Genomic DNA, 13,101 nt, shown 5'->3' with positions numbered 1-13,101 from the left:
TCAAATACGTTTGAGAACCACTGCCCTACAGCACCCGCTTTCAGCAGGCTGCAGCACAACAAGTGCACCTGCCTCAGTTTGCTCCAACTCCCCAGTAACTCTATGCCAGGTCCTCCAGTCCCCTGGTCTCCAGCAGCTCCCACCTGATTCTCACACAGGCAGTTCTGCTTCATCAGGTCTCTCTCTCTCTCTGACTCACTGATCCTTCATAGCCCCAAGTGGTGCCCTGCCCTCTTAATTGCCCAAAGTGGGAACACTGGTTCTGGCACAGGGAAACTGGACCTATGTCATTTGCTGGGGCCGGAAACCCTGTGATGTATCTATTTTAGTCAATCATCCTTTTATAGGCCATCACCATTGATGAGAGATCTGTTTTACTATTTGATACTTGTTGTGTTGTAACAATGCAGTCATAAGTGTAACTTAGTTGATGTTCCTGTTTAGAATGGCTCAGTGTAAAATTCATGTGAATTTTTGTTTTTGTTTTTAAATTTTCATTTCATTTATGCCAAAACACTGAGTTTGATCTCACATTGGTGCAGATCAGAAATGATTACACTGAAGTCATGGAGTTAGTTATGCCAGGTTAAAATTTAGTTAAGTGAGATCAGAATCAGGCCTTCCTTGTTCAAAACCACATTTTTTATAATGTCACACTTGAGCACCACATCCTAGCAGTGTACAGCTGGGACTTCATCACTGAAAACAAACACAAAATAAAGTAAGTGGAATTACCACAAAGAAGAATTTGACCTAGTCTGTTAAATGGGAGGGGAAGAGTGAAGGTGGAGGTAGACACAAAGAAGTAGTCAGCATGGGATTGAAGAGAGGCAATTCAGGGGGAGAGAAGCGCTGGAATAAAAACTGTCCTCTGCCCCCACAATGCCAAGTACTTATTTCAGCAGCACTTTGTTGACCTCCAGCCACTTTAATGCACTTTGGTTTCATATTGAAATTATTCAGTATTCTGTTTCTTTCAAAAGTGTTTTAAGAGCATTAGTTGTGCCTTTGATATCGCTGAACACAGGGTAATCAAGAAGAGGGACAGGCAGTCCACATGCTATAGGTAAACAAGAGAAAAATGGCTAGGAAAAAACAAACATTAAATGTATTCAAAATAGGAGAAGAAATGTATTTACAAACTATTTCCTGCTTCTGTATTTTCTATCTTTCTACTGTTATTTTTAGAAGAAGGCCATATTCCCTAACCTAGTTCTACTACAGCCTTATTTTCCTTTTACTCCCACCAAAAATAGTTTTCTACAAAGGTTATTTCTCTTAAAATGACTCTTAACAACAGTTCATGCCTCACAAGGCTACCAATGTGCACCTTCTTGTAGCTTTTTCCTATACCAAAATATGTAGCACACTATTCTACTGTGTATATGAAGTGTCTGCATTTACCCACTAAACCAGATTAATAGCTCAGGAGAAGCCATTTTGGTTTAAATGACTGTTTAATGAGTAAATGTCTACATAAATCATAACACAAAAGAATCTGATGACTGTATGAGTTGTATCCAGCCATTCAGCTGACTGTTGACTTTTAACCAATAGTACCTCTGTGGTCTGGGTTATGCAGCTACAGACATTGCTCCTGATTCTGAGAGGGAGTCTTCCTCTTGTTAGTGACTGTGTAGTGGTTTTGTTGGTTTTTTTTGGTCCCAATCTTCCTGTGCCCAGGAGGTATCCCATTGCCTTCAGTGGAACTCCTCTCATAGGTGAAAGTCCATGCTACTGTGTGCAAATACAGGATTGGTGCCTTAGACATTTCATAGCTGCCTACGGCCACCTTCTTCCCAGAGGTGAACTCTGTTCAATCAGACTGTCATAAAACAATCAAGACAGGGAGAATGACCCACATTCTGTGTCCCACAGCATCTTAGCATGAAAGGCAAGGCATTTCTCATGTGACATTTGGTAGGATAGAGAATATTTTTAAAGGCCAAAGACTATGGCATCTCTGTGTGGCTGTGTTTGAGACTTCTGTTACAAAGAAAAAGAGGGTGTACACAGCGTGGAAGACTGAGAAAAACAAAAATCCCAACCCATCCTCCCCCCCTTTTTTAAAGTTATGCACATGCTTAAATATACACAAGATCAGTACCTAATTTTAGACATGCTGCGGCGAATAAGAGCAATAAACAAGGGAGAAGAGAATAAGAGCATGTAGCTACTCAGCGTTCATGTACATCCTGAAGGTTCCATTTTTTTAAATTTATAAATATTTCTAAATATTTAGAGGATTGGGGGGGTTGGGGTTTCGAATTTACATTTCAGGCTATCAAAATTATATTGTTTTTGAAAAAATCTGACACTATACATTTAAAAATACATGCATTTAAATTGACAAGTGTTTTTAAGCTTAGCTCCACTTAGTAACAAAATCTTTCCCCCCCCTTTCCTACACAAATTAGAGTTTGTAGAGGAAACTTTATTACTTTCACAGCACCTTGATTACAAAAGGCAATTACTAATTCTGAAGTACATTAAAAAGACATGACCTGATTAGGGCATGATGATTAAGATACAGATACAGATTAAGATTAGGATGCACTGATATGACCTACAAAATAAAATTAAAACCACCTTTGGGAAAAGCCAAAAGGTCTTATTCTTTGCATTGCTCTAGTTAAACAGGAATGCATTTTACTTTTATTCCATAACATTTAGTTTTGACCCTGCAAACATTTACATAGATGTTTAACTTTGCACACTAGTAGTCCCACTGAACTCAATAAGACTACTATGTGTAGTTAAGCATGTGCGTCTTTGCAGAACTGAGGTCCAAGTCACAGCTACCAAGCTGAACTCTAAAGACTATTTCACTTCCACCATCCTGAATTTAACAGAGCTGTAAAAAGGCTTACTGGGCATTCTGGGACATTGAGAAATGCAGTATTGTTGGATTCTGGCTTCCTCTCTTATGAAGAACAATTCCTTTCCCATAATTTGAGACTCTGGAGCCCCGCCACAAAGAGCAGCTCTTCTAATATGTGACATGGAACACCATCCTGGCATACAGCAGCTTTCTCACAGTTTGAAACATGAAAGCCCCTGTTGCAACCATAGCAGTAAAGTCTTGAAAACTTCAAAGAATGGTTTTCATTTTATTTTCGCCTTGATCCCAGGATATTGTAGTTCTTTTTCTTGAATTTTTATAAAATGACTTGTTCACTCACAGGCTCAGGTAAAAAATGGCTATCTGAATTGTCAAAAGTTCCCCATTTCACTCAGTTTCCATTTTTCCTTTGGCCTTTGGGTAGGAAGCTTCACTACTAAAACACTTTCCTAAATTCACCTTTGTGAACTGTTCCCTCTGTTTCACTTTGTGCCAATTTAAAAATAAAATCCTTTCAGTTTTACATAAGATGGGTCAGTTTCATGTTTTCAAGTTTCATCAGAGCTTATTTTGTTTAACAAGAGCTTGACTATAATATAACATTTTGCTGAAGTTCTGTTTCATCCCGTTAACTTTGAAACATTGTACAACCACAACTACCACCCCTCCCTCTCTGTGTTAAGATTACCCTGTGCCCCACCCCAATCCAATCTTCTCCACCAGCAGACCCGCTGCTACCTCCCATGCTCTCTCCATCCAATCCCTGTTCCCTCTGCTGCCTCCCAAAACCACCAGCCTCCTCTACTGCTGGGATCTTCTTTTCCCACCCCTCAACCCAGCTTCCTTCCTCTGCTCTAAGCTCAGGCGTCCCCGCCTGATGGGCTGGTTCTGGGGCTTCTCCTCAGCTGCACAAACCCCTCTGGAGGGACTGTTCCTCCAGCCACCGGTCGGGAGGTAGAGAGGCAGGAACTGAGGTGGTCAAGCAGGAGGGGGGGTAGATGTGAGGGACTGAGCACAAGGGTGCTGCTAAAGGGGGAGGAGTCAGGCTTAGTTAAGAGCTCCCTACCCCCCCCTGTGAGGGGCCTCTGAAGTGGTGAATAAGCCTCCCAGGGACGGGGAAATAACCCCAAGTCCTGCCCTCCAAGGAGACAGAAATGAGCCTGGACTCCCTCTTCCAGCAAATTCTCCTCACGGAGCAGCAAGCAGAGGAGAAGCGGCGCCTCATGCACCAAGGTCAGCCACACGGCCGCCATCTTGTGCCTGGTGCAGCGAGGATGGCCAGGGGTGCCTGTGGTCACACAACTCCATGGTTCCCCGAGAGCCCTGAAATGCAGTGAGGTTTTTCCTCCATCTTGTGGTGGGGGTGGTGTTTTCAAGCAAGGTCAGTAAATGCTGACTGAGCCTTTCCCCTGGAGTATATCGACTCCTAGATTATAAGGCTGGAAGGGACCTTCAGAGTCTCTAGTCTCACCTGTATAACACAGGCCACAGAGTTACCCTGTCACTTCTGTATTGAGCCCAATAACTGAGTTCCTACCTCCCTCACCATCTCCTGTTTCGATAGTTCTAGTGAATTCCATAGGGACTGAGGGCAGCCCTGCAATAGACACGTGGGCTGGCTTTGAAAGAGCCTATCTCCCTTCTCCTGGGTTTGAATACAGCAGGGTCACGCACAACCTTGCCAACATATAATTTTTTATCAGGAGATTCAGGATATTTGTTGTTATTCCTAAAGCCCCAATTCCTAGAATCATGTTATTATAAGCGAATCTCAGTGCTTGCTCGCTCTTTTTTTTTTTTTTTTTAAAGAGTACATTTCTACCCTCCCGATGGTGGAGGAAAGATGAAAAACAAACCCAAAGGCTTAAAACCAGAAAGCGTATAAAAAGGATCTGCTTTTTTTTTTCTTTTTCCATCTCATGATTTTTAAGCTGACCTCATAATATTGGGAGCGGGGGGGGAGGCTAAGCCATGATTTTTTGAATGGTTGGGTCTGGCAATACTGCAGTCTAGACCTATAGTTTGAACTCTACAAAATCTGCTTTCAGGAAATGTAATTGCCTAGAGTGCAGTGGGAACTTTAGGAAGTTTGTCCAAGATTACACAGAAAAACGCCAGCAGACTTAGAAACAGAACCCCTGTATCTTGTCTCCCTGCCTGTTGTTTTAATCACTTGGTCATGGCGTAGCAGAGTATCAACAAGGTACTTTACTATACAGTAAAACAGGTGACCCTTACTTTAAATCAAATTTCCAAAGCTAGCTACCTGAATTATGCAAATGTCATGTTTATCCACACTAAAGTAGTAATTAGGCACTTGTTCATTCACAACTGAATGTCGATTTCCACTTCTAGTAACTGATGACAGTGACAGTAGCTCTTATAGGAAAACCAATGTGATTAGAAGTCTAGCAATTATATGTCTCTTATAAGATGAAGTCCTCTTTCTACACCACTCTATCTTGCAAGCCGCAAATTTTTAAAAGAATCTCACTTTCACCAACTGATTTCATGTGTTTAAAGGTTCATTTTGTATTGCAGTTAAATTAGACGTAAACAGAAGTCATGAAAAAATTAAGCAAATAACAGAAGAGCTGAATGAAGCAAAAATAAAGTTAGAAACTAAGGTAGAGTAGTAATACTTATAGTATGTTAATTATTGTTATAGGTAAATGGGCTGTAATTTTAATATATTGTTCATGAACACTTTGAAGCAGTATACTTCATGTAGTGTTTATATTAATGATCATAGTGTTTGCTTTATGTATTTGTATGCATTTCTATAGTGCTCATCTCCATAGTATCTGAACACTTCACAAGAGCATCGGCCTGCCATTTTGATCCCAGTCCTATAAGACTCACCATTCAGACTGACCCCTGAGATTGCATGGAGCCCCAGGGGCCTCAGTAGGATTCCATAAGGGCTCAGGGGTATACCAATCTGGTTCTTTTTACAAGCCTGGGGTCTTGATGTAGAAGGTAGAACACTCCTTCCTTCTCCTTCATTAACACTCTAAGATACATGCAGTTTGTTCACATATGGGCTTCACTGCCCACTTCCATTCAATGACGGCCCTACCTAGTGTGCACTGAAGTAAATTAAGAGAGTCCCAGAATTGACTTTAGTGAGCCTTGGATCAGGCCTTAAGAGTTCCCACCTCATCCACACATCAGCAATTCTATTTGTGTTACTCGCCGTCTAGCATGTACAAAGAGTGCTCTTATAGTTTGGCTAGTGCCATTGTAGACAGAACCACCTTTCTAGCCAGACCAGTTAGTGTTCAGCCACTCACTCTTTTACATTTTCTAATCCCTTTGTCCATATAGTAGATGTGGAGCCTTGTTTTGAGACATGAACTCCCTTTTTATACTCTCAGTTTTGTCAGTACGAATAATTGTGGGTGAAACTGATGTTAGAAACCCAGTTGTTTGTGCCTGCAAATGAGGTCTAAACGATGTCACCTGTGCTCTTAAATATCTGCACCCACAAAATTGTAGGTGCATAGTAAGCAGGCAGACAGAGGCTCCTTTTAGAGTCAGGCCTATGTTATCTCTAGTATTTTACCTATAAAATAACAGAAATATGTTAGCGATATCATGTTAGAGATAAATCTTGCAATCTTCTGGATTGTTCTTTGTGCCCCTTTTGACTTTTACTGCCAGACTCCTAATTTTACCAACACTTATACTACTAATTCATTTGGTGAGATGAATGAATGGTTTGGTGGCAATACCAATCTCTCCAAAAATATAGGCTGTTGTGTGGTTTGCCACACAGTGCTACTGTGCCAGGTGCTATAAAAACCCCTAAAATAGATTAAGGTCTGTTAGAGGGGGGGGAAAGAATTCACATAATTGTTTAGAAATGTTTACTAGTTACAAATTTAGATCTTGATTCTGCAAACAGTTACACGTATGCATGTCAACAGCCCCCAGGGCCGGCTCTGGCTTTTTTGCCGCCCAAAGCAAAAAACGCCTGGCAGGCCTGCCGGAGCAGCAAGGGGAGGAGGAAAACAAACCTGCCCCCATCCGGAGCGGCGAAGGGGGGGGGGGAGAACAAACCAGCTGGCTGGAGCAGCAAAGTAGGGGGGGAACAAACCTGGCCCCGGCCGGAGCGGCGGGCGGGGGGATGACAAACTGGCCCGCCTGCTGGAGCGGCGAAGGAAATAAAAAATAAAAACAAAGAAAAAATACCTGCGGGGCGTTGGGAGCGTGGGTGCAGGGGGACTCCCGGCCCTGCAGACCCCAGGCAGAGGAGTGCGCACCTCGGCTAGCGGGGGGGGGGGGGGAGAGAAGGGGGGTGGCCAGAGCTTCCTTAAGCGGGGCGCTTCCCACGCGGCCCCTCCCGCTGCGCCGCCTGCTGGGAGGGCTTCGCGCCGCTCCGTTCAGCAGGCAGGGAAGGACGCAGGCTGCCCTACCGGGCTTGATGCAGGGAGCTCCCCTCCTCCGCCCCCTACAGGGCGGCGGGAGCAGTAAACCAAAAAGAAAAAACCCGCAGGGGCGGCCAAAGCGGTGAAGCGCAAAACAAAACAAAACCAAAAATAAAAGAAGGATTAGATGGAATGCTGCCCTAAGCACGAGCCTGCTCGGCTGGTGCGTGGAGCCGGCCCTGACAGCCCCATTGACTTCAGTGGAACTAATGGCATAACTGTTTCAAAGATCAGAACCCAATATGGATCTACAATAGAACTGGTCTTTAATCAATACAAGGTTGGAATCTGTGATATTTGCTAGGTAACCAACCCCCTGTAGTCCTGCTTATAAAATTAATTTATGAGAATCACAATTTTATTTGTATACCCCTAATTTGTTATTGATTCATTCTGGTTATAATTGTGGTTTGTATGGTAGGTATCAGAGGACTCAAAAGTAAAACAATTGCTGTACTTGACTAGTGGAGAAAGGTGAAGATGCATTCCTAATTGATTCCAGTGTCTTTTATATTTTAATTAATTATATGTAAAATAGTAGATTTTATTTGCTTGTTTAGTTTGAAATTAATTCATTTATCAAAAGGAAATGATGCAGGCAATAAAGGAAATGCCAAAATTTCAATCAAATAATATTTCAATACAAAGATTATAAATTGAGTAGTGAATTGTCAATTATTTTTCAATATCTAAAATTTAGCTTATTCTACAAATTCTCAATGTATCTACTGCAATTAATATAATCAAAGTAATAATATAATACTAAAGGCCTCCTCCAAATAACTGTATGTCATTTTTTCCCTCTCCCTCAGCTCCATCCCAACCCAGGCCTGAATAAGTAGATGAGCCTTTAGAGTTCAAAAATGTTTTGACATCTATTTCACAGAGACTGCTTGTGGTCAAGAGAATGCTCCTAGGAAATATTTTTTTTTTTCTGTTCTGTAAAGCCAGCTAGCATGTAATTAGAACTTGATTTACAGCATTTTGCTTTTCATGGCTCAATGATTTCTTTAAAAAAAAATTATTGCAAAGTAATAGATTATGAAGGCACTTTGGGGCCGGAGAAACTACAATACACCTGGTTATATTCAGTAATATAAATACAGAAGCACAATATTAGTAACTTGCTTTGAATCAGTATGTAACAATAAATTATCCTAAAGCTCTTGGTATTGGAGGAATAAGCTCCCTGACACCTTCACTAAAATATGGTTGGTATGTGAGGAGAAAATCTGGCCCATTGTTTTCTTTTCCAAATTCTCCTAATTTTGCCCAAGCTTCATTACTATTGATACTATCACCATTCTCTCTGTTATTCAGGCATATCAGCTTGACTGTACCCTCTCTCAACTTGCATATGTAGACAGTTTCCAAATCTTGTTACTTCTTCTTCCATAATATATCTAAAATTTGGCCTTTTCTTGCCATCCACACCACTAAAACTACCATATAGACTCTCACTGTATTTCCTCTTGACTACTGCAATCTCATCCTCTGTGGGCTTCCTGACAGCCACTTTGCTCCCTTGTCATCAGTTCAAAAGGCTAAGCTCACTTTCCTTAACCAGTGTTTTGACCATTTCAGCCCTCTCTTTGAGTCCCTTCATTGGTTCCCACTCACCATCACATCAGATACAAGCTTCTGGTGCTTGCCTTTAAAATCCTTCAATTACTTAGTTGCTCCCTACTTATCTGCTCTTGTAACTTATATTCTGTCCCCCTACGCTAGCTTAGTTTTAAACCTCCAACCATGGTTGTACTGCAAAATCTGGAAGAATTCTCCTTAAGTGGTATGCACAAATTAGTTGAGCAGCTTACCTCATCAGTTGAAGTACTGTTTAAAAAAATTAAATCTGAAAATACAAATGTGTACACAAGGAAGGTTTTTAGTTTATTTGGCATTTTATAGTAGAACTGTCTTCAGCCCAAAGCTTGGTCCCTTCATTACTCTTCCCTGGCTGATAGTTCTCACAGTCATACTGGGAAAATTTATGAGACCATCAATCCCTACTTCATCGTCTATAGTAGAAGAGGCATCGCATAAATAGCTCTCTATGGCTAACCACCAACATTCAGAGAAGAGCACAATAACTTTGGATTTTTGTCCCTTTGAAGTTAATCTATGCCTGACTTGATGATATCTGGTTAGATGGAGAAAAACTCACCTCTATATTAAGCTATCTAAAAGATTGTATGCTCTGTTGAGTCTCTCTCCATTCCAGATGAAACATTTTCTGGCTAAAAATGAGAGTTAAGGATTCCATTCTCTATATTGGTAACAGCACTGAGCTTAGCCTCTGAAGAGGGGATACTGCTGCAAAGAATTGTGATTAGACTGCAAGCTAATGAGAAAAGGAGACCCATTAAGCTTCCATGGTCCAGCAGCTATGCAGACTATTTTTTTTTCTGGTTAGGGCTCTTTATGTGCAAGACCTATACATCATGTGTACTTATTTTTATCACCAATAATCTTTTGTTCTCTTTGAAGGTTCAACAGCTGTCTGAAAAGTTCTTCTACTTACAGCTTTTGAAGAAACGTGAAGACATCTTAGAGAAAAAGAAAGTTGAACTTATGAATCAAAGGAGTATTTTTCTCAAAATCTTTGTATGTTTCCAGTTATACTATTTAGGAGAGTTCAGTTTTACAAAATACTGTATGACTACAGTCAGTTTTATATTTAGAAAAAATTGGACACTAATAAATTATGAAAATCTGAATGATTAAAATTTGTTTTGGTTCTAACAAATTAAAACACAAAGAAATTCAGAATCTCACTCCAAACGTTAATCCGTGATTTTAGATAATCTACCTCCTGGATTACCTTTAAAAACTTTTCAGTTGTCTTTATAATTTAGTAGTATTATTGCAGTGTCTAGCATATTCCCCTTCCTACATATAGGACAGAATAAGGAATACTGTAAATATTATACTAATACTACTTAGCTATAAAGGCAAAATTGCTGTCCTCTGATGGAATGTGAATTTGATATCAACTGTATCCAGTGAGATTTGATGCATGGATTATCTCTTCCCTTGTTTACAAGGGAATTCACTTTTTATTTAAATCAGTATGCAGATAAGAGCTTTGAATGGAATTTAATCTTGTCATTGACTTTATGAATGTATTTTTCTATAAAAGGAAGTTTTTCTTATAAAAACAAATACTTAAAAATAAATTTGGGACCTATTTCTAAAAGGCACCGAGAAACCCCATATTCCGACTCCCTAACAGGGTCAGCTTTCTTAGGCTATATTTTGGGAGCTTAAATAGTGTAGTGGCCTTGTCCTGAACTTCTGCAAAGGGGTGAATTTCACCCTTAATGAGCAATTTAAAGAACCAAAAAGAATGGCCATTTTGTGCCATTGATTTTAAGCAGAAGTCTCCATTTATTTCAACACATGCTTAAAAATTGATAGCATAATGTGGCCTCTAACACTAATGATACAGCACTATTATTATAGAACACCCTGCTTTCATTTTGTCACAAGAGTGAAACAGTAAGATTAATGCAACAGAAGTAATGATGGAGATCTAGACCATTTCCCTGTTTTTCCAGGTTACAAAATAGAATACATACCGATTTTACATAGTTATAAGGGGGTAAAACTGGATTTCAGCTCCATTGTTTTAACAAAGATTCTATTTTCCTCTGTGTATTTTCTTTCCACCTTTCTAGTCAGATACAAAGAGGAAAATGATTGAAGAAGAGGAGAATTTTATGAAGGAAATCACAGATTTTAACAATGAGTATGGACTAACATGTAACAGAGAGCTTTTGATTAGAAAAAAAGCCAAGACTGAAATATGTGACTTAGAAACTCAGGCAAATATTTTGAAAAATGGTACGTCTTACGTTAAACTATTTTATCTTGGATTGCTAGAGAATACAAATGACTAAAACTTAACTGAGTAAAGCAATACTTTTAAACTGATTGCCTTCCTAGCTGGATATTTCTCTTAGGGCTAGATTGTGAGATCATGATCTGACCTAAATAAGGGGCAGTGTGTTGGTGTGGCTATATTGCCCAGTACACTCTCTCCCACTCATTTCTGCTATGCGGGGAAGTACAAGCTCTGCGGTCCCTGCATCTACGCCTGCACAACTGTCCAGGAGGTCATAGCCAACAGAGAGGTATGAGGGGGTGCACATTGCATTACCACGTTAAATGGACCACAATTAAGCCCTCAATGATTATTGACCACCAGCTTTGAGTCCTACAAGCCCTCCTAAATTCAGTGGGAGTTACATGCACAGGTACCTCATGGGATTGGTCCTTTATAGTTATTGTCTGAAACAGGATCCTATGACCCTTTGAGCTAAAATACAGAATATAAGATTATCATAGCAGGTGGTCTAACCATGGCCTTTCTTGTTCCTCTTCCTTGCTGACTGGGCAGTCATTCTTTGTGCTAGCCACAGACCATACTAGTAACAAAGGCAATGGCTACTTGGACCATTTCAGTTCCCATTTCTCCAGGTGAACCCAACTGACCCAGCTGGCGATAAAGTCCAGAGTTCCAGCAACATGCATAGCCAACAAGGATAAAAAATTTCTCTCTTCAGACAGTTTGACTTGACAGACTTAATTCATCATGCACCTGTTCCTTGTATTCCCTGTTTGTAGATACAGATAATTCTAATAGAGTTGTCCATATGTAATTTCTTGTACATCAGGTTTTATAAGTCTAATTGTATTTTTAGCCTAATGTCCTTTTAGAATATCCGAAGATGGTTAGAAGTAATTAAAGAGTATTTAAGATTATACCATGAAGATTAAAACTGTAATACATTTTAACTTAAAATATATTTCTTCTTAGAAATGGAGTCAATGGAATGTGAAAATGTTCAGTTAAATGCACTCCAGCTGCAGAAGAATGAATTAAAGCAGGATTTATTTACTCTCCAGAGCAAACTCAAAGGTATTTAATGTGTTGGATAGTCACTTATTATGATAATCATTTGTGATTTGACAAACACATTTGACAAATAGTTCCCCTCAGATATTTTTCACAGAAGTAAGATTGTCCCAATGACTATTCATGGTCTTAAAGAAAGATATGAATTGTTACTTAGAATGGCAATGGATAGTCACTGGGACAGGGAAAGAGACTTAGAATGGATGTATAGCTTGGTATTTAGGGACTCACCTGGGGGGTGGGATACCCGAGTCCCTGCTCCAGTTATAATTTTTTAAAAGTAGAACACAGCTTCAAGAGAAGAGATTGAAAAAGACGCATACTAGAATATTCATAGCCCGGTGACAGTAGTGCACTACTCTTCTGAAATGTGGGAAACCCCAACTAACATCTCTTCTCCGCATCAGGCAATGGGAAGAATTGAACCTAGGTCTCCCACATCCCAGGTGAGCGCCCTTATCACTGGGGTAAAACCCACACTTTTATAACAATTCTCAAACTTAGATTCACCAAACAATTTTTTTAAATACAGTTTTTGGTTTGACCGAAAACTTTCTTGAAAACCAAAAAAAGCCATTGTCCATCTAGCTTTAATGATAAACTGTTTATCCTGCTAATCTTTTCAAATATAATACAGCATTGATTTAGAGTGAGGACATGAGAAATATATAAATATGTGTGACTTGATTTACGAAAGAACCAACAAAAGGTGACAAAGTAAACGTTTTTGTCAGTGTGCTGGTGGTGCATATCTGCCATAAAATAAAGCAGGCGCATCGGATAACTCAGGATAATCTGGGCTCTGAACCTGCTCTCACGGAAGTCAAACAGTAGGTGTTACCATTGTCTTCTGTGGAAGCAGGATAGGAGCCATAAAAGACAAAGATGCTTATAAATTTGAACCAGTAGTG

The 13,101-nt window shown here is 40.0% G+C and overlaps 2 protein-coding genes across 5 annotated transcripts in view; one reads left to right on the top strand and one right to left on the bottom strand.

The window, feature by feature from the left end:
* Positions 1-13,101, bottom strand: part of GFRA1 (GDNF family receptor alpha 1) — a 322,326-nt gene that overhangs the window by 214,337 nt on the left and 94,888 nt on the right. The window contains exon 1 of one of the 4 annotated variants that reach the window (XM_065552403.1): positions 7,037-7,204. The exons of the other annotated variants lie outside the window; for them this stretch is intronic. The gene's annotated coding sequence lies outside the window, so the exon portion shown is untranslated. Of the gene's footprint in view, positions 1-7,036; positions 7,205-13,101 lie in introns of those variants that run through there. 4 annotated transcript variants of the gene reach the window in all.
* The window catches only part of LOC101943209 (coiled-coil domain-containing protein 172-like), a 32,670-nt gene continuing 26,806 nt past the window's right edge, over positions 7,238-13,101 (top strand). The window contains exons 1-4 of the mRNA XM_065552409.1: positions 7,238-7,552; positions 9,760-9,876; positions 10,950-11,115; positions 12,092-12,193. Coding sequence (XP_065408481.1) covers positions 7,400-7,552; positions 9,760-9,876; positions 10,950-11,115; positions 12,092-12,193 — 538 coding nt within the window. The 5' untranslated portion in view covers positions 7,238-7,399. The remainder of the gene's footprint in view (positions 7,553-9,759; positions 9,877-10,949; positions 11,116-12,091; positions 12,194-13,101) is intronic.

This window comes from Chrysemys picta, chromosome 7, assembly GCF_011386835.1.
Source record: "Chrysemys picta bellii isolate R12L10 chromosome 7, ASM1138683v2, whole genome shotgun sequence".
Classification (NCBI taxonomy): Eukaryota; Metazoa; Chordata; order Testudines; family Emydidae; genus Chrysemys; species Chrysemys picta.
Note: the sequence above shows the minus strand (reverse complement) of the source record. Positions and strands in the feature narration are given on the sequence as shown.